Source organism: Oncorhynchus clarkii, unplaced genomic scaffold (genome assembly GCF_045791955.1).
Source record: "Oncorhynchus clarkii lewisi isolate Uvic-CL-2024 unplaced genomic scaffold, UVic_Ocla_1.0 unplaced_contig_9103_pilon_pilon, whole genome shotgun sequence".
Classification (NCBI taxonomy): domain Eukaryota; kingdom Metazoa; phylum Chordata; class Actinopteri; order Salmoniformes; family Salmonidae; genus Oncorhynchus; species Oncorhynchus clarkii.
In genome coordinates this window covers 3,015-25,000 of record NW_027258988.1, presented here as the reverse complement: position 1 = coordinate 25,000, position 21,986 = coordinate 3,015, and the positions used below count along the sequence as shown (strand labels likewise).

Here is a 21,986-nt window from a genome sequence, read left to right as displayed (position 1 = left end):
GGAGGGTCGTGTAGATGTAGACAGAGAGGTTGTTGGGAGGGTCGTGTAGATGTAGACAGAGAGGTTGTTGGGAGGGTCGTGTAGATGTAGACAGAGAGGTTGTTGGGAGGGTCGTGTAGATGTAGACAGAGAGGTTGTTGGGAGGGTCGTGTAGATGTAGACAGAGAGGTTGTTGGGAGGGTCGTGTAGATGTAGACAGAGAGGTTGTTGGGAGGGTCGTGTAGATGTAGACAGAGAGGTTGTTGGGAGGGTCGTGTAGATGTAAATCTGGTGCTGTGTTAACCAGGTATCCTGACAGACGAGGGTCGTGTAGATGTAGACAGAGACGTTGTTCTGATGTTCAACGTGGTGGATGAGTCTATGAGCTGGTACCACGAACACAACATCCAGACCTTCTGTTCTGACCCCGCCTCCGTCGACCCTGATGACCCAGACTTCCAGGAGTCCAACATGATGCATGGTGGGTAATCAAGTCTTGCCTGCTAGAACAAACCCTAAAAACACCTCCCTTTCTTTCTCGCTCTCCTCCCCCATCTCTCCCACAAGTCCTTTCCTCTTCCTACCCAGGATCCCCCATTTCACCTCTCCTCCCCCATTTCACCCCTCCTCCCCAATCTCTCCCACAAGTCCTTTCCTCTTCCTACCCAGGATCCCCCATTTCACCCCTCCTCCCCCATTTCACCCCTCCTCCCCCATCTCTCCTACAAGTCCTTTCCTCTTCCTACCCAGGATCCCCCATTTCACCCCTCCTCCCCCATCTCTCCTACAAGTCCTTTCCTCTTCCTACCCAGGATCCCCCATTTCACACCTCCTCCCCCATTTCACCCCTCCTCCCCCATCTCTCCCACAAGTCCTTTCCTCTTCCTACCCAGGATCCCCCATTTCACCCCTCCTCCCCCATTTCACCCCTCCTCCCCCATCTCTCCCACAAGTCCTTTCCTCTTCCTACCCAGGATCCCCCATTTCACCCCTCCTCCCCCATTTCACCCCTCCTCCCCCATCTCTCCCACAAGTCCTTTCCTCTTCCTACCCAGGATCCCCCATTTCACCCCTCCTCCCCCATTTCACCCCTCCTCCCCCATCTCTCCTACAAGTCCTTTCCTCTTCCTACCCAGGATCCCCCATTTCACACCTCCTCCCCCATTTCAACCCTCCTCCCCCATCTCTCCCACAAGTCCTTTCCTCTTCCTACCCAGGATCCCCCATTTCACCCCTCCTCCCCATTTCACCCCTCCTCCCCCATCTCTCCCACAAGTCCTTTCCTCTTCCTACCCAGGATCCCCCATTTCACCCCTCCTCCCCCATTTCACCCCTCCTCCCCCATCTCTCCCACAAGTCCTTTCCTCTTCCTACCCAGGATCCCCCATTTCACCCCTCCTCCCCCATTTCACCCCTCCTCCCCCATCTCTCCTACAAGTCCTTTCCTCTTCCTACCCAGGATCCCCCATTTCACCCCTCCTCCCCCATTTCACCCCTCCTCCCCCATCTCTCCCACAAGTCCTTTCCTCTTCCTACCCAGGATCCCCCATTTCACCCCTCCTCCCCCATCTCTCCCACAAGTCCTTTCCTCTTCCTACCCAGGATCCCCCATTTCTCCCCCATGTCTTCCTATCCTCCCTCCCCCCATGTGAAAAGGCTGGCCGATGCCCTTCACATAAAAAGGTTTTTACTAAAAGTGAAGAACAGTTTATTCTCAAAATAAGATATTTATTTTGAATAAATAGATATATACAAAAACAGGTATTGTTTAGCAGTCTTGTTTAGCAGCCTTGTTTAGCAGTCAGCCTTGTTTAGCAGTCTTGTTTAGCAGTCAGCCTTTTTTAGCAGTCTTGTTTAGCAGTCTTGTTTAGCAGTCTTGTTTAGCAGTCAGTCTTGTTTAGCAGTCTTGTTTAGCAGTCTTGTTTAGCAGCCTTGTTTAGCAGTCAGCCTTGTTTAGCAGTCTTGTTTAGTAGTCAGTCTTGTTTAGTAGTCAGTCTTGTTTAGCAGTCAGTCTTGTTTAGCAGCCTTGTTTAGCAGCCTTGTTTAGCAGTCTTGTCTAGCAGTCAGCCTTGTTTGTCAGTCTTGTTTAGCAGTCTTGTTTAGCAGCCTTGTTTAGCAGTCAGCCTTGTTTAGCAGTCAGCCTTGTTTAGCAGTCAGCCTTGTTTAGCAGCCTTGTTTAGCAGTCAGCCTTGTTTACCAGTCAGCCTTGTTTAGCAGTCAGTCTTGTTTAGCAGCCTTGTTTAGCAGCCTTGTTTAGCAGTCTTGTCTAGCAGTCAGCCTTGTTTGTCAGTCTTGTTCAGCTGTCTTGTTCAGCTGTCTTGTTCAGCTGTCTTGTTCAGCTGTCTTGTTCAGCAGTCTTGTTTAGCAGTCTTGTTCAGCAGTCTTGTTCAGCAGTCTTGTTCAGCTGTCTTGTTCAGCAGTCTTATTCAGCTGTCTTGTTCAGCTGTCTTGTTCAGCAGTCTTGTTCAGCGGTGATGCAGCCTGTCAGCCGAACCAAGCGGTGATGCAGCCTGTCACTTTGAAGATCTGAGGGCCCATGACAAATATTTCCAGCCTCCTGAGGGGGAAGAGGAGATGTCGTGCCCTCTTCACAACTGTGGTGGTGTGTTTGGACCATGATAGATCCTTAGTGATGTGGACACTGAGGAATTTGAAGCTTTCAACCTGCTCCACCACAGCCCCGTCGATGTGTGTCTGTGTGTGCAGGTTAACAGAGCTGTGTGAGAGAGAGGGAGAGAGAGAGAGAGAGAGAGAGAGAGAGAGAGAGAGAGAGAGAGAGAGAGAGAGAGAGAGAGAGAGAGAGAGAGAGAGGGAGAGAGAGAGAGAGAGAGAGAGAGAGAGAGAGAGAGGGAGAGAGAGAGAGAGAGAGAGAGAGAGAGATAGAGAGAGAGAGAGAGAGAGAGAGAGATAGAGAGAGAGAGAGAGAGAGAGAGAGAGAGAGAGAGAGAGAGAGAGAGAGAGAGAGAGAGAGAGAGAGAGAGAGAGAGACAGAGACAGAGACAGAGAGAGAGAGAGAGAGAGAGAGAGAGAGAGAGAGAGAGAGAGAGAGAGAGAGAGAGAGATAGAGAGAGAGAGAGAGAGATAGAGAGAGAGAGATAGAGAGAGAGAGAGAGAGAGAGAGAGAGAGAGAGAGAGAGAGAGATAGAGAGAGAGAGAGAGAGAGAGAGAGAGAGAGATAGAGAGATAGAGAGAGAGAGACACACACAGAGACACAGAGCCAGAGCTCTGTGTGCGCAGGTTTAATCCGTTCAGTCTACTGAGGGTGTAGAGGTGCTCCAACTCCCTAATGGGATTTCTCCAGCAAACATTTATACACCTGTGTCTGATTCAGGCAATTAGTGAGAGAAGCCAACAATTAGCCAACCTGTTCTAACAAGAAGACATTCAATTAAAGACAATCAAGTGGTTGAAGTGAAATGGTGGAAAAGATATGAAGATATCACTACTAGATGACAGACTCATAACGTACACAGCAAGACTGGGGGTTTTGTCTGTTCACATTGTCACAGCCCCTTGTCAGTGCTGGGAACTGTGTCAGTTATGGGCAACACCATTGTTTGTGTCTTTCCATCTTCTTGTTGTCCTCTTGCCAGGACTTGTACATGATATACTTTGTGACTGGTAATACAAGGAGATACATTCTCAGATCTTCTAATCTCATTTATAAACAGAATGTTCCCTCCCGTCTCTCCCCATGTCCTGAATGTCCCTGAACTAGCAGGCTGAATACTGTGACATAATGTCCCCTCTCCTCTCGTCTCCCCATGTCCTGAATGTTCCTGACTAGTAGGCTGAATACTGTGACAGAATGTCCCCTCCCGTCTCCCCATGTCCTGAATGTTCCTGACTAGTAGGCTGAATACTGTGACAGAATGTCCCCTCCCGTCTCCCCGTGTCCTGAATGTCCCTGAACTAGCAGGCTGAATACTGTGACAGAATGTCCCCTCTCCTCTCATCTCCCCATGTCCTGAATGTTCCTGACTAGTAGGCTGAATACTGTGACAGAATGTCCCCTCCCGTCTCCCCATGTCCTGAATGTTCCTGACTAGTAGGCTGAATACTGTGACAGAATGTCCCCTCCCGTCTCCCCATGTCCTGAATGTTCCTGACTAGCAGGCTGAATACTGTGACAGAATGTCCCCTCTCCTCTCATCTCCCCATGTCCTTAATGTCCCTGACTAGTAGGCTGAATACTGTGACAGAATGTCCCCTCTCCTCTCGTCTCCCCATGTCCTGAATTTTCCTGACTAGCAGGCTGAATACTGTGACAGAATGTCCCCTCTCCTCTCATCTCTCCATGTCCTGAATGTCCCTGACTAGTAGGCTGAATACTGTGACAGAATATCCCCTCCCGTCTCCCCATGTCCTGAATGTCCCTGACTAGCAGGCTGAATACTGTGACAGAATGTCCCCTCCCGTCTCCCCCCATGTCCTGAATGTCCCTGACTAGCAGGCTGAATACTGTGACAGAATGTCCCCTCCCGTCTCCCCATGTCCTGAATGTCCCTGACTAGCAGGCTGAATACTGTGACAGAATGTCTCCTCCCGTCTCGTCTGTCCTGGCAGCCTGTAAAGGGGACATGTTTGGCAACCTGCCTGCCCAGCTGAAATGGATTATCAGTAACAGATGCAGACTCTAGTGCAGTAGAAGCCTTGATCCATTGTTCGCCCGTCTTGAAATAGCTGACGGTCCATTGCCGACCATTCTGCCTCCCAGGAGAGTTTTCAGCTGTTATCGTGAATACTGTAAACATTCCACCTCAGGACAACACCAGTATGTGAACCCTTTGGAATTGCCTGGATTTCTGTATAAATTGTTCATAAAATTTGAATTAATCTTCATCTAAGACACAACAATAGACAAACGCAGTCTTCTTAATCTAATAACACACACACAATTATACAGTTTGCATGTCTTTCATTGAACACGCAGTGTAAACATTCACAGTGCATTGTGGGAAAAGGATGTGAACACCTTCACTAATTGGTTGACCCCTCCTTTGACAGCAATAACTTCAACCAAACGTTTTCTGTAGTTGTGGATCAGACCTGCACAACGGTCAGGAGGAATTTTGGACCTTTCCTCTTTAAAAAAACTGTTTCAGTTCAGCAATATTCTTGGGATGTCTGGTGTGAACCACTCTCTCTCTCGAGGTCACGCCACAGCATCTCAATCGGGTTGAGGTCAGGACTCTGACAGGGCCACTCCAGAAGGCATATTTTCTTCTGTTGAAGCCATTCTGTTGTTGATTTACTTCTGTGTTTTGGGCCGTTGTCCTGTTGCGTCACCGAACTTCTGTTGAGCTTCAATTGGCGAACAGATAGGGAGGAGGTCAGAGACCTGGCTGTGTGGTTCCAGGACAACAATCTCTCCTTCAACGTGATCAAGACAAAGGAGATGATTGTGGACTTCAGGAAAAAGAGGACGCCCCCATTCTCATCGACGGAGCTGTAGTGGAGCAAGTTGAGAGCTTCAAGTTCCTTGATGTCCACATCACCAACAACCTAACATGGTCCAAACATACCAAGACAGTTGTGAAGAGGGCACAACTAAATCTATTCCCCCTCAGGAGACTGAAAAGATTTGCATGTGTCCTCAGATCCTCAAAAGGTTCTACAACTGCACCATCGAGAGCATCCTGACTGGTTGCATCACTGCCTGGTATGGCAACTGCTCGGCCTCCGACTGCAAGGCACTACAGAGGGTAGTGCGTACAGCCCAGTACATCACTGGGGCCAATCTCGTCTCATTGATTGGACTCCAGGTCAGATGATTCCTGACACCAATTAGCTTTTGGAGAAGTCATTAGCCTAGGGGTTCACATACTTTTTCCAAACTACACTCTGAATGTTTAAATGATGTATTGTGAAAAATACAGTCATTTCTGTGTTATTAGTTGAAGCAGACTGTGTTTGTCTATTGTTGTGACTTAGATGAAGATCAGATCACATTTGATGACCAATTGATGCAGAAATCCAGGTAATTCATCCAGGTAAATCCAGGTAATTCCACAGGATTCACATACTTTTTCTTGCCACTGTGCAGCCACTCCAGTACCCTGGACATTGAATAAGGTATATACAACCGCTCCAGTACATTGAATAAGGTATGTATATACTTTAACTCTCATCATAGTTCTGTGGTGTTTTTTATTTGTACATTGGGGGGAAAGAGGTCTCAAGGTAAGAATGTCACTGTATTGTTTTACACCTGTTGTATCCTGGGCAGGGGGGGACTCAAATCTATCTGTATCTCTTCTCTGCTCCCCTCTCCTCATCTTCTCCTCATCCTCTTCCTCTTCTCCTCCTCTCCTCATCATCTCCTCATCCTAATCTTCTCCTCATCCTCTTCCTCTCCTCCTCCTCTCCTCCTATCCTCATCCTCCCCCCTCCTCATCCTCTCCTCCTCCTCCTCCTACTCATCTTCTCCTCATCCTCTCCTCATCCTCTCCTCATCCTCTCTTCATCTTCTCCTCTCGTCCTCCTCTCCACATCCTCTCCTCCTCTCCTCCTATCCTCATCCTCCCCTCTCCTCATCCTCATATTCTCCTCATCCTCTCCTCATCCTCTCTTCATCTTCTCCTCTCGTCCTCCTCTCCTCATCCTCTCCTCAACCTCTCCTTCTCATCCTCGCATCCTCCTCTCCTCATCCTATCCTCATCATCCTCGCCTCCTCTCCTTATCCTCCTCTCCTCATCCTTTCCTCCTCCTCCTCATCCTTGCCTCCTCTCCTCATACTCCTCTCCTCATCCTCTTCTCATCCTACTCTCCTCATCCTCCTCTCCTCATCCTCCTCTCCTCCTCTAATCTCTTCCTCCTCTCCTCATCCTCCTCTCCTCATCCTCTCCTCATCCTCCTCATCCTCCTCTCCTCCTCTAATCTCTTCCTCCTCTCCTCATCCTCCTCTCCTCCTCTCCTCATCATCCTCTCCTCATCCTCTCCTCCTCTAATCTCTTCCTCCTCTCCTCATCCTCCTCTCCCCCTCTCCTCATCATCCTCTCCTCATTCTCTCCTCCTCTACTCTTCCTCCTCTCCTCATTCTCCTCTCCTCATCATCCTCTCCTCATCCTCTCCTCCTCTAATCTCTTCCTCCTCTCCTCATCCTCCTCATCCTCTCCTCCTCTCCTCATCCTCCTCTCCTCATCCTATCCTCTTCCTCTCCTCAGCCATAAATGGGTATATGTATGGCAACCTGCTTGACATGGAGCTGTGCCAGGGGCGCAAGGTGGCATGGCACCTGTTTGGGATGGGCAACGAGGTGGACATACACTCCGCATACTTCCAGGGCAACACCCTATTGGACCGCGGTCACCGTGCCGACACACTCAGCCTGTTCCCGGCAACCTTCGTCACCGCGGCGATGGTTCCCTTGGCGACTGGGAAATGGCTGCTGAGCTGTCAGGTCAACGACCATCTACAGGGTAAGTCATCTGACCCCAAACATACCAACCACTAACCTATCATTGACCACTAAGCAAATATTGTTGATTGTAATCTGATCTGCCTGACAACCTCAGAGGTAGACATGGACTCGTTGGGCCAGATTTCTGACTAGCGTAGCAGAATAAGGTGTGTTAAAGCAGGAATGGAGCAAAAAACCTGCACAACCAGTATCTGGCCACACTAGACCACGTTAGATATGACAGTAGTTCCAACCAGTATCTGGCCACACTAGACCTCGTTAGATATGACAGTAGTTCCAACCAGTATCTGGCCACACTAGACCTCATTAGAAATGACAGTAGTTCCAACCAGTATCTGGCCACACTAGACCTCGTTAGATATGACAGTAGGTTCCAACCAGTATCTGGCCACACTAGACCTCGTTAGATATGACAGTAGTTCCAACCAGTATCTGGCCACACTAGACCTCATTAGATATGACAGTAGTTCCAACCAGTATCTGGCCACACTAGACCTAGTTAGATATGACAGTAGGTTCCAACCAGTATCTGGCCACACTAGACCTCGTTAGATATGACAGTAGGTTCCAACCAGTATCTGGCCACACTAGACCACGTTAGATATGACAGTAAGTTCCAACCAGTATCTGGCCACACTAGACCTCGTTAGATATGACAGTAGGTTCCAACCAGTATCTGGCCACACTAGACCTCGTTAGATATGACAGTAGTTCCAACCAGTATCTGGCCACACTAGACCTCGTTAGATATGACAGTAGTTCCAACCAGTATCTGGCTACACTAGACCTCGTTAGATATGACAGTAGGTTCCAACCAGTATCTGGCCACACTAGACCTCGTTAGATATGACAGTAGTTCCAACCAGTATCTGGCCACACTAGACCTCGTTAGATATGACAGTAGTTCCAACCAGTAAGCTTTCCTTCAGGGGTAATTCAGTTCACTATGTGGTTCTTAATTACAGCCTGTATAACTCTGGCCTGCTCTCACTCTGTCCTGTGTGTGTGTGTGTGTGTTTGTGCGTGTGTGTGTGTGTGTGTGTTTGTGTGTGTGTGTGTATCAGCCGGTATGCAGGCTCTGTATGAGGTGGTATCCTGTGATGATGATGTCAGCCCCTCAGCACCCCCCCCTGCTGGCCCAGTCAGGAAGTACTACCTGGCAGCAGAGACCGTTACCTGGGACTATGCTCCTACCGGGATGGATACACACACCAACCTCTCCCTCACACTGCCCGGCAGGTAACACACACACCAACCTCTCCCTCACACTGCCCAGCAGGTAACACACACACCAACCTCTCCCTCACACTGTCTGACAGGTAACACACACACACACACACACACCAACCTCTCCCTCACACTGCCCGACAGGTAACACACACACACACCAACCTCTCCCTCACACTGCCCGACAGGTAACACACACACACACCAACCTCTCCCTCACACTGCCTGACAGGTAACACACACCAACCTTTCCCTTACACTGTCTGACAGGTAACACACACACACACACCAACCTCTCCCTCACACTGCCCGACAGGTAACACACACACACACACCAACCTTTCCCTCACACTGTCTGACAGGTAACACACACACACACCAACCTCTCCCTCACACTGCCCGACAGGTAACACACACACACACCAACCTTTCCCTCACACTGTCTGACAGGTAACACACACACACACCAACCTCTCCCTCACACTGCCCGACAGGTAACACACACACACACCAACCTCTCCCTCACACTGTCCGACAGGTAACACACACACACACACCAACCTCTCCCTCACACTGCCCGAAAGGTAACACACACACACCAACCTCTCCCTCACACTGTCCGACAGGTAACACACACACCAACCTCTGTACAGTGTACGTGCCTGTCAGTGGAGGCTGCTGAGGGGAGGACGGTTGTTAGTGATGGCTGGAATGGAGTCAATGGAATGGTATCAACCACATGGAAGCCATCCGTTGTCTCCGTTCCAGCCATTATAATGAGCCGTCCTCTCCTCAGCTGCCTCCACTGGTGTGTGTGTGTGTGTGTGTGTGTGTGTGTGTGTGTGTGTGTGTGTGTGTGTGTGTGTGTGTGTGTGTGTGTGTGTGTGTGTGTGTGTACTCAGCACTCCACCACTCTGAACAGGTCTGGTCTCCAGCTCTGCTGTTTATTCCACTCTGAACAGGTCCAGTCTCCAGCTCTACTGTTTATTCTACTCAGTATAACTCTACCGAGAAATTACATCATCATGAATTAGCAAAGCTGGAGAAATCACTCTGTCATCCCCCTCTCCTCTCTGTCTCATCCCTCTTCTTCCTCCTCCCCCTCCTCCTCCTCCTCCCCCTCCTCCTCCTCCTCCCCCTCCTCCTCCTCCTCCTCCCCCTCCTCCCCCTCCTCCTCCTCCTCCTCCTCCCCCTCCTCCTCCTCCTCCTCCTCCCCCTCCCCCTCCTCCTCCTCCTCCTCCTCCTCCTCTTCTTCCTCCTCCTCCTCCTCCTCCTCCTCCTCCTCCTCCTCCCCCTCCTCCTCGCAGTCCCTCTGAGGTGTTCTTCGGTAGTGGTGATGGCAGGATAGGCGGCCGCTATATGAAGGTGGTGTATCGGGGCTACACAGACGACACCTTCACTACCAGACAACCTCTCACCCCTGAAACACAACACCTGGGAATACTGGGTAAGAGCCTGCCGTCACTCCCTCTCTCTGTTTCTCTATGCCGCTCTCTCATCTCATTGGGGCCCTTTGTAGCTCAGTTGGTTGAGCATGGAGCTTATAAAACCAGGGTAGTGGGTTTGATTCCCGAGACCACCCATACTTAAAATGTATGCACGCACGACTGTTAACTGCTTTTGATAAAAGTGTCTGCTAAATGGCACACATGATCTCTCTGTCTTTCTCTCTCTCATCCCTCTCTCTCTCTTTAGGCCCGGTGCTGAGGGCTGAGGTAGGGGACATCCTACAGGTGGTGTTTCTGAACAAGGCAGACAGGAACTACAGTATCCAGCCTCACGGCCTCCACTTCGACAAACAATACCAGGGAACCAGTTACCAAGACGGTGCGAGACACACACGCTCACTGGTGCAAGGCGTACATCAGTTTTGATACCTCGTTCTTCTGACTGGCTGTGTTATCTAATGTTTTCCCAGGTGTAGAGAAGCCAGGCTCAGCTGTGTCTCCAGGCTCCAGGTTCACCTATACCTGGCAGGTGTTGGATGGTCCCTCCCTCTCTGACCCTCCCTGTTTGTCCTACCTGTACTACTCTGGCTCATCCCCTGTAGAGGACACCAACGCTGGCCTCTCCGGACCACTACTGGTCTGTAGGCCTGGAGCACTGGGGGACCACGGCAAGCAGGTACAAGATAGTCCACACATACACACACACAAATTAGATTGGGGAAATTAGATCGGCGGTTACTCACCAGAAATTTGACCTCCTGGGCCTGGATCCTTTGTTTGGACTACCCGAGGACAGCCCCATCCATCCCAGGTCCAAAACGTTGCTACCCCAGGACAGCCCCATCCATCCCAGGTCCAAAACGTTGCTACCTGAGGACAGCCCCATCCATCCCAGGTTCCCAATGTGACTGGGTTCATCAGGAAGTGGATAGAGGACGTTGTTCCCACTGTGACTGGGTTCATCAGGAAATGGATAGAGGACGTTGTTCCCACTGTGACTGGGTTCATCAGGAAATGGATAGAGGACGTAATTCCCACTGTGACTGGGTTCATCAGGAAGTGGATAGAGGACGTTGTTCCCACTGTGACTGGGTTCATCAGGAAGTGGATAGAGGACGTTCCCAATGTGACTGGGTTCATCAGGAAGTGGATAGAGGACGTTGTTCCCACTGTGACTGGGTTCATCAGGAAGTGGATAGAGGACGTTGTTCCCACTGTGACTGGGTTCATCAGGAAGTGGATAGAGGACGTTGTTCCCACTGTGACTGGGTTCATCAGGAAGTGGATAGAGGACGTTGTTCCCACTGTGACTAGGTTCATCAGGAAGTGGATAGAGGACGTTGTTCCCACTGTGACTGGGTTCATCAGGAAGTGGATAGAGGACGTTGTTCCCACTGTGACTGGGTTCATCAGGAAGTGGATAGAGGACGTTGTTCCCACTGTGACTGGGTTCATCAGGAAGTGGATAGAGGACGTTGTTCCCACTGTGACTGGGTTCATCAGGAAATGGATAGAGGACGTTGTTCCCACTGTGACTGGGTTCATCAGGAAATGGATAGAGGACGTAATTCCCACTGTGACTGGGTTCATCAGGAAGTGGATAGAGGACGTTGTTCCCACTGTGACTGGGTTCATCAGGAAGTGGATAGAGGACGTTCCCAATGTGACTGGGTTCATCAGGAAGTGGATAGAGGACGTTGTTCCCACTGTGACTGGGTTCATCAGGAAGTGGATAGAGGACGTTGTTCCCACTGTGACTGGGTTCATCAGGAAGTGGATAGAGGACGTTGTTCCCACTGTGACTGGGTTGAGAAGGAACAGAAAGGAACTATATAAACCAGTACTTTTTGGGGTTTGAACTGGTTCAGAACTTTATTTTGCAGGTCAGTTCAACAGAAAAAAAATAAAATGGTTTTGTTCAGAACGAAACGATTAGAAAATGATTTTTGGTTCCAACCACTGCTTAAATGTACATACTAGTAACAAAGCACGAAAGTACTACATACTTCATTAGTAAATACACAGTCACAAAATGTCCTGGTGGTCATTTTGATTAATTGTTCAGCAGTCCTGATCCTACTTCCGGCGCCGACAGAGATGGCCGCCTCGCTTCGCGTTCCTAGGAAACTATGCAGTTTTTTGTTTTTTTACGTGTTATTTCTTACATTAGTACCCCAGGTCATCTTAGGTTTCATTACATACAGTCGAGAAGAACTACTGAATATAAGATCAGCGTCAACTCACCATCAGTACGACCAAGAATATGTTTTTCGCGACGCGGATCCTGTGTTCTGCCTTACAAACAGGACAACGGAGTGGATCCTATGCAGCGACCCAAAAAAACGACTCCGAAAGAGAGGGAAACTAGGCGGTCTTCTGGTCAGACTCCGGAGACGGGCACACCGTGCACCACTCCCTAGCATTCTTCTTGCCAATGTCCAGTCTCTTGACAACAAGGTTGATGAAATCCGAGCAAGGGTAGCATTCCAGAGGGACATCAGAGACTGTAACGTCCTTTGCTTCACTGAAACATGGCTCACTGGAGAGACTCTATCCGAAGCGGTGCAGCCAACGGGTTTCTCCACGCATCGCGCTGACAGAAACAAACATCTTTCTGGTAAGAAGAGGGGCGGGGGCGTATGCCTCATGGCCAACGTGACATGGTGTGATGAAAGAAACATACAGGAACTCAAATCCTTCTGTTCACCTGATTTAGAATTCCTCACAATCAAATGTAGACCGCATTATCTACCAAGAGAATTCTCTTCGATTATAATCACAGCCGTATATATCCCCCCCAAGCAGACACATCGATGGCTCTGAACAAACTTTATTTAACTCTCTGCAAACTCGAAACGATTTATCCGGAGGCTGCATTCATTATAGCTGGTGATTTTAACAAGGCTAATCTGAAAACAAGACTCCCTAAATTTTATCAGCATATCGATTGCGCAACCAGGGGTGGAAAGACCTTGGATCATTGTTACTCTAACTTCCGCGACGCATATAAGGCCCTGCCCCGCCCCCCTTTCGGAAAAGCTGACCACGACTCCATTTTGTTGATCCCTGCCTACAGACAGAAACTAAAACAAGAGGCTCCCACGCTGAGGTCTGTCCAACGCTGGTCCGACCAAGCTGACTCCACACTCCAAGACTGCTTCCATCACGTGGACTGGGAGATGTTTCGTATTGCGTCAGATAACAACATTGACGAATACGCTGATTCGGTGTGCGAGTTCATTAGAACGTGCGTTGAAGATGTCGTTCCCATAGCAATGATTAAAACATTCCCTAACCAGAAACCGTGGATTGATGGCAGCATTCGTGTGAAACTGAAAGCGCGAACCACTGCTTTTAATCAGGGCAAGGTGTCTGGTAACATGACCGAATACAAACAGTGCAGCTATTCCCTCCGCAAGGCTATCAAACAAGCTAAGCGCCAGTACAGAGACAAAGTAGAATCTCAATTCAACGGCTCAGACACAAGAGGCATGTGGCAGGGTCTACAGTCAATCACGGACTACGGGAAGAAATCCAGCCCAGTCACGGACCAGGATGTCTTGCTCCCAGGCAGACTAAATAACTTTTTTGCCCGCTTTGAGGACAATACAGTGCCACTGACACGGCCTGCAACGAAAACATGCGGTCTCTCCTTCACTGCAGCCGAGGTGAGTAAGACATTTAAACGTGTTAACCCTCGCAAGGCTGCAGGCCCAGACGGCATCCCCAGCCGCGCCCTCAGAGCATGCGCAGACCAGCTGGCCGGTGTGTTTACGGACATATTCAATCAATCCCTATACCAGTCTGCTGTTACCACATGCTTCAAGAGGGCCACCATTGTTCCTGTTCCCAAGAAAGCTAAGGTAACTGAGCTAAACGACTACCGCCCTGTAGCACTCACATCCGTCATCATGAAGTGCTTTGAGAGACTAGTCAAGGACCATATCACCTCCACCCTACCTGACACCCTAGACCCACTCCAATTTGCTTACCGCCCAAATAGGTCCACAGATGATGCAATCTCAACCACACTGCACACTGCCCTAACCCATCTGGACAAGAGGAATACCTATGTGAGAATGCTGTTCATCGACTACAGCTCGGCATTCAACACCATAGTACCCTCCAAGCTCGTCATCAAGCTCGAGACCCTGGGTCTCGACCTCGCCCTGTGCAACTGGGTACTGGACTTCCTGACGGGCCGCCCCCAGGTGGTGAGGGTAGGCAACAACATCTCCTCCCCGCTGATCCTCAACACTGGGGCCCCACAAGGGTGCGTTCTGAGCCCTCTCCTGTACTCCCTGTTCACCCACGACTGCGTGGCCACGCACGCCTCCAACTCAATCATCAAGTTTGCGGACGACACAACAGTGGTAGGCTTGATTACCAACAACGACGAGACGGCCTACAGGGAGGAGGTGAGGGCCCTCGGAGTGTGGTGTCAGGAAAATAACCTCACACTCAACGTCAACAAAACTAAGGAGATGATTGTGGACTTCAGGAAACAGCAGAGGGAACACCCCCCTATCCACATCGATGGAACAGTAGTGGAGAGGGTAGCAAGTTTTAAGTTCCTCGGCGTACACATCACAGACAAACTGAATTGGTCCACTCACACAGACAGCATCGTGAAGAAGGCGCAGCAGCGCCTCTTCAACCTCAGGAGGCTGAAGAAATTCGGCTTGTCACCAAAAGCACTCACAAACTTCTACAGATGCACAATCGAGAGCATCCTGGCGGGCTGTATCACCGCCTGCTATGGCAACTGCACCGCCCTCAACCGTAAGGCTCTCCAGAGGGTAGTGAGGTCTGCACAACGCATCACCGGGGGCAAACTACCTGCCCTCCAGGACACCTACACCACCCGATGTCACAGGAAGGCCATAAAGATCATCAAGGACATCAACCACCCGAGCCACTGCCTGTTCACCCCGCTATCATCCAGAAGGCGAGGTCAGTACAGCTGCATCAAAGCTGGGACCGAGAGACTGAAAAACAGCTTCTATCTCAAGGCCATCAGACTGTTAAACAGCCACCACTAACACTGAGTGGCTGCTGCCAACACACTGACACTGACTCAACTCCAGCCACTTTAATAATGGGAATTGATGGGAAATGATGTAAATATATCACTAGCCACTTTAAACAATGCTACCTTATATAATGTTACTTACCCTACATTATTCATCTCATATGCATACGTATATACTGTACTCTATATCATCGACTGTATCCTTATGTAATACATGTATCACTAGCCACTTTAAACTATGCCACTTTGTTTACATACTCATCTCATTTGTACATACTGTACTCGATACCATCTACTGTATCTTGCCTATGCTGCTCTGTACCATCACTCATTCATATATCCTTATGTACATATTCTTTATCCCCTTACACTGTGTACAAGACAGTAGTTTTGGAATTGTTAGTTAGATTACTTGTTATTACTGCATTGTCGGAACTAGAAGCACAAGCATTTCGCTACACTCGCATTAACATCTGCTAACCATGTGTATGTGACAAATAAAATTTGATTTGATTTGATTTGATTTGATTCTTATGGCTTGGTGGTCGACGCTGTCTAGGTAAGTACAAGTAAGTAAGAAGGTACAAGAAGTACCAGCTAATAACTCTGTAAATACCTAGTCACTGTGTGTTACCATGTGTGTTACCATGTGTGTTACCATGTGTGTTACCATGTTACCATGTTACCATGTGTGTTACCATGTGTGTTACCATGTGTGTTACCATGTGTGTTACCATGTTACCATGTTACCATGTGTGTTACCATGTGTGTTACCATGTTACCATGTGTGTTACCATGTGTGTTACCATGTGTGTTACCATGTGTGTTACCATGTGTGTTACCATGTTACCATGTGTGTTACCATGTGTGTTACCATGTTAACATGTTACCATGTGTGTTACCATGTGTGTTACCATGTTAACATGTTACCATGTGTGTTACCATGTGTGTTACCATGTTAACATGTTACCATGTGTGTTACCATGTGTGTTACCATGTGTGTTACCATGTGTGTTACCATGTTACCATGTTACCATGTGTGTTACCATGTGTGTTACCATGTTAACATGTTACCATGTGTGTTACCATGTGTGTTACCATGTATGTTACCATGTGTGTTACCATGTTAACTTGTTACCATGTGTGTTACCATGTGTGTTACCATGTGTGTTACCATGTTACCATGTGTGTTACCATGTGTGTTACCATGTGTGTTACCATGTTACCATGTGTGTTACCATGTGTGTTACCATGTTAACATGTTACCATGTGTGTTACCATGTGTGTTACCATGTTAACATGTTACCATGTGTGTTACCATGTGTGTTACCATGTTAACATGTTACCATGTGTGTTACCATGTGTGTTACCATGTGTGTTACCATGTGTGTTACCATGTGTGTTACCATGTTACCATGTGTGTTACCATGTGTGTTACCATGTTAACATGTTACCATGTGTGTTACCATGTGTGTTACCATGTATGTTACCATGTGTGTTACCATGTTAACTTGTTACCATGTGTGTTACCATGTGTGTTACCATGTGTGTTACCATGTTACCATGTGTGTTACCATGTGTGTTACCATGTGTGTTACCATGTTACCATGTGTGTTACCATGTGTGTTACCATGTTAACATGTTACCATGTGTGTTACCATGTGTGTTACCATGTTAACATGTTACCATGTGTGTTACCATGTGTGTTACCATGTTAACATGTTACCATGTGTGTTACCATGTGTGTTACCATGTGTGTTACCATGTGTGTTACCATGTGTGTTACCATGTTACCATGTTACCATGTGTGTTACCATGTGTGTTACCATGTTAACATGTTACCATGTGTGTTACCATGTGTGTTACCATGTATGTTACCATGTGTGTTACCATGTTAACATGTTACCATGTGTGTTACCATGTGTGTTACCATGTTAACATGTTACCATGTGTGTTACCATGTGTGTTACCATGTTAACATGTTACCATGTGTGTTACCATGTGTGTTACCATGTTAACATGTTACCATGTGTGTTACCATGTGTGTTACCATGTGTGTTACCATGTTACCATGTTACCATGTGTGTTACCATGTGTGTTACCATGTTAACATGTTACCATGTGTGTTACCATGTGTGTTACCATGTGTGTTACCATGTTAACATGTTACCATGTGTGTTACCATGTGTGTTACCATGTTAACATGTTACCATGTGTGTTACCATGTGTGTTACCATGTGTGTTACCATGTGTGTTACCATGTTACCATGTTACCATGTGTGTTACCATGTGTGTTACCATGTTAACATGTTACCATGTGTGTTACCATGTGTGTTACCATGTTACCATGTTACCATGTGTGTTACCATGTGTGTTACCATGTGTGTTACCATGTGTGTTACCATGTTAACATGTTACCATGTGTGTTACCATGTGTGTTACCATGTTACCATGTGTGTTACCATGCGTGTTACCATGTTAACATGTTACCATGTGTGTTACCATGTGTGTTACCATGTGTGTTACCATGTGTGTTACCATGTATGTTACCATGTGTGTTACCATGTTACCATGTGTGTTACCATGTGTGTTACCATGTGTGTTACCATATGTGTTACCATGTGTGTTACCATATGTGTTAACATGTAACCATGTGTGTTACCATGTGCGTTACCATGTGTGTTACCATGTGTGTTAACATGTTACCATGTGTGTTACCATGTTAACTTGTTACCATGTGTGTTACCATGTGTGTTACCATGTGTGTTAACATGTTACCATGTGTGTTACCATGTTAACTTGTTACCATGTGTGTTACCATGTGTGTTACCATGTGTGTTACCATGTTAACATGTTACCATGTGTGTTACCATGTTAACATGTTACCATGTGTGTTACCATGTGTGCTACCATGTGTGTTACCATGTATGTTACCATGTATGTTACCATGTGTGTTACCATGTGTGTTACCATGTGTGTTACCATGTATGTTACCATGTGTGTTACCATGAATGTTACCATGTGTGTTACCATGTTACCATGAATGTTACCATGAATGTTACCATACCTTCAAAGTCAGTGCCTCTTAGCTTGACATCATGGGTAAATCAAAAGAAAACAGCCATGACCTTATTGTAGACCTCCACAAGTCTGGTTCATCCTTGGGAGCAATTTCCAAATGCCTGGAGGTACCACGTTCATCTGTAAAAACAATAGTACGCAAGTATAAACACCCTGGGACCACGCAGCCGTCATACCGCTCAGGAAGGAGACGCCTTCTGTCTCCTAGAGATTAACGTACTTTGGTGCGAAAAGTGCAAATCAATCCCAGAACAACAGCAAAAGTGTGAAGATGCTGGAGGAAACAGGCACAAAAGTATCTATATCCACAGTAAAGCGAGTCCTATATCGACATAACCTGAAAGGCCGCTCAGTAAGGAAGAAGCCACTGCTCCAAAACCGCCATAAAAAAGCCAGACTACGGTTTGCAACTGCACATGGGGACAAAGATCTCACTTTTTGGAGAAATGTCATTTTGTCTGATGAAACAAAAATAGAACTGTTTGGCCATAATGACCATCGTTATGTTTTGGAGGAAAAAGGGGGAGACTTGCAAACCGAAGAACACCATCCCAACCGTGAAGCACGGGGGTGGCAGCATCATGTTGTGGGGGTGCTTTGCTGCAGGAGGGACTGGTGCACTTCACAAAATAGATGGCATCATGAGGAGGAAAATTATGTGGATATATTGAAGCAAAATCTCAAGACATCAGTCAGGAAGTTAAAGCTTGGTCACAAATGTGTCTTCCAAATGGACAATGACCCCAAGCATTCTTCCAAAGTTGTGAAAAAATTGCTTAATTAAGGACAACAAAGTCAAGGTATTGGAGTGGCCATCACAAAGCCCTGACCTCAATCCTATAGAAAATGTATGGGCAGAACTGGAAAAGTGTGTGTGAGCAAGGAGGCCTACAAACCTGACTCAGTTACACCAGCTCTGCCAGGAGGAATGGGCCAAATTTCACCCAACTTATTGTGGGAAGTTTGTGGAAGGCTACCCATAACGTTTAACCCAAGTTTAAACAATTTAAAGGCAATGCTACCAAATACTAATTGAGTGTATGTAAACTTCTGACCCACTAGGAATGTGATGAAAGAAATAAAAGCTGAAATAAATAATTCTCTCTACTATTATTCTGACATTTCACATTCTCAAAATAAAGTGGTGATCCTAACGGACCTAAAACAGGGATTTTTTTACTAGGATTAAATGTCAGGAATTGTGAAAAACTGAGTTTAAATGTATTTGGCTAAGGTGTATGGAAACTTCCGACTTCAACTGTAACATACATGGTAACATACATGACCTACATACAACCACACACATCACAGCATTGCTCTTATCATATATATCTACGTGTGTGTGTGTATATATGTGTGTGTGTGTGTGTGAGGTGTGTATGTGTGTGTGTGTATATGTGTTTGTATATGTGTATGTGTGTGTGTGTATATGTGTGTGTGTGTGTGTGTGTGTGTGTGTGTGTGTGTGGTGCAGAGGAACGTGGACAGGGAGTTGTTCCTGCTGTTCTCTGTAATGGATGAGAACCTAAGCTGGTACCTTCAGAGGAACATAGAGACCTATGGATCGGACCAGTCAGACCCAGACAACCAAGACTTTCAGGAGAGCAACAATATGCACGGTATGATACACACACCGGCGTGTCCGCTCCTAAACTTTACCCATCAAGTTGTAGGAACTGTATCCTTATAGTGCAGAACTGTCTTTTCCATTAGTTAGCACCTGTTCAACTATTTTATTATCATTGCAGTCAACTTTTGCCTACTCTCTATATCTCCTCTGAGTGTAGTTGTTGATATTTTCTCCCCTCCTCTCCTCTCTCCCCTCTACTTTCTCTCCCCGCTCCTCTCTTCCCTCCTCCTCTCTCCCCTCTTCCTTTCTCCTCTCGCCCATCCTCTCCCATCCTCTCTCTCCCCTCCTCTCCTTTCTCTCCTCTTTCCCCTGCCCTCCGCTCTCCTCCCTTCTCTCCTCCTCTCCCCCTTCCTCTCCTCTCTCTCCTCTCTCCTCCCTTCTCCTCTCTCTTCCCTTCATCTCTCTCCACTCCTCTCTCTCCCCTCCTCCCCATTCTATCCTTCTCGCACAGTGGTGTTGTTGTTGATATCATCTCTCCCTCCTTCTCTCTCAGCGGTGAATGGCTTCATGTACGGAAACCTTCCAGGCCTGGATATGTGTTCCGGGGACAGGGTTTTTTGGTACACCTTTGGGCTGGGTACGGAGGTGGATATCCATGGGGTGTACTGGGAGGGGAACACCTTCCAGAGACACGGTACTACCAGAGATACACTCAGCCTGTTCCCCCACACCACCGCTGCAGTCAGCATGCTGCCACACACACCTGGTACGTACACACACACACACACACACACACACACACACACACACACACACACGGCGGTGTCCATGCCAGACTTGTTGGCTGTGACAGAGAGTTCCTGTTATTTTTAATGGATGACCTCACTGACGTGACCTCACAGCCCACTTCCTGTGACCTTAAGAACACTTGATCAAAGGAAGTAGGAACGTCTAAATTGGAGATTTGAACATAAACCAAAGTGACACTATATTGTTGCTCCTGTATGAGTACTTCCTGGAGGGAAGCTAAAGTCCCTCCGCTACCCAAGAATAGTAAAGACCCCTTTACTGGCTCAAATAGCCGACCAATTAGCCTGTTACCAACTGTCGAAGGAATTCTAAATTCCTCTGTATTATTTCCCAATCAGAATTTAATACTCTGTCAATGCATTCGAAGGGTTTGTAAGACCCTTAATTTATAAGAATGGACAGAGCCCTGGTCTTAAAAGTCAGGTAACAGCGTTTAATTCAAGAGAGTACTGGTTACATACCAATTTTTCCCCAGGTTATAAACTGAAAATGACTTCAGCGTTTTCTAAATGTTCTATCTCTTCATGACACCAGTAGAGAGGCCCTATAGTTCTCGAGCCTTCCCTCCTCGCCTGAAGCCAAAGTCAGTCACTGTAAATCAGCATTCTAGACAGTCTGGAGATAGTTCATTCATTTGTACAAAGGAACAGACCGTCATTGTTACTAAACTCCTGACTATTTTATATACAATTGGGAATGGGAGCAAGAGAGAAAATGTATTATGTACAGTACATAATAGCATTTGGACTAGTCAGTCCTGATTGAAATGTATACATAATTAGTCATCATTGATAAAAATTTCCTTAACACCAACCCTTAGTAATCTTCTGGAAAAAATGGTGATTGACCAGATACAATGCTATTTTACAGTGAACAAATTGACAGATTTTCAGCATGCTTATAGGGAAGGACATTCAACAAGCACAACACAAATCTTCCATCTTTACTAACTGACTTACCTAGTTTAATAAAGGTTAAAAAAAATAAGGCACTGCTCTACCTTCTTAACAGCACTATCAACAAGACAGGTCCTAGTTTCTACCTTCTTAACAGCACTATCAACAAGACAGGTCCTAGTTTCTACCTTCTTAACAGCACTATCAACAAGACAGGCCCTAGTTTCTACCTTCTTAACAGCACTATCATCAAGACAGGCCCTAGTTTCTACCTTCTTAACAGCACTATCATCAAGACAGGCCCTAGTTTCTACCTTCTTAACAGCACTATCAACAAGACAGGCCCTAGTTTCTACCTTCTTAACAGCACTATCAACAAGGCAGGTCCTAGTTTCTACCTTCTTAACAGCACTATCAACAAGGCAGGTCCTAGTTTCTACCTTCTTAACAGCACTATCAAAAAAGCAGGTCCTAGTTTCTACCTTCTTAACAGTACTATCAACAAAGCAGGTCCTAGTTT

At 47.2% G+C, this 21,986-nt stretch overlaps 1 protein-coding gene across 1 annotated transcript in view; it reads left to right on the top strand.

The window, feature by feature from the left end:
- The window catches only part of LOC139399393 (ferroxidase HEPHL1-like), a gene marked incomplete at both ends in the record, with an annotated part of 34,299 nt that extends 13,773 nt beyond the window's left edge, over positions 1-20,526 (top strand). The window contains 8 exons of the mRNA XM_071144796.1: positions 287-460; positions 7,146-7,400; positions 8,467-8,641; positions 9,937-10,076; positions 10,325-10,456; positions 10,548-10,753; positions 19,665-19,809; positions 20,314-20,526. Coding sequence (XP_071000897.1) covers positions 287-460; positions 7,146-7,400; positions 8,467-8,641; positions 9,937-10,076; positions 10,325-10,456; positions 10,548-10,753; positions 19,665-19,809; positions 20,314-20,526 — 1,440 coding nt within the window. The remainder of the gene's footprint in view (positions 1-286; positions 461-7,145; positions 7,401-8,466; positions 8,642-9,936; positions 10,077-10,324; positions 10,457-10,547; positions 10,754-19,664; positions 19,810-20,313) is intronic.
- Positions 20,527-21,986: the final 1,460 nt, after the last annotated feature.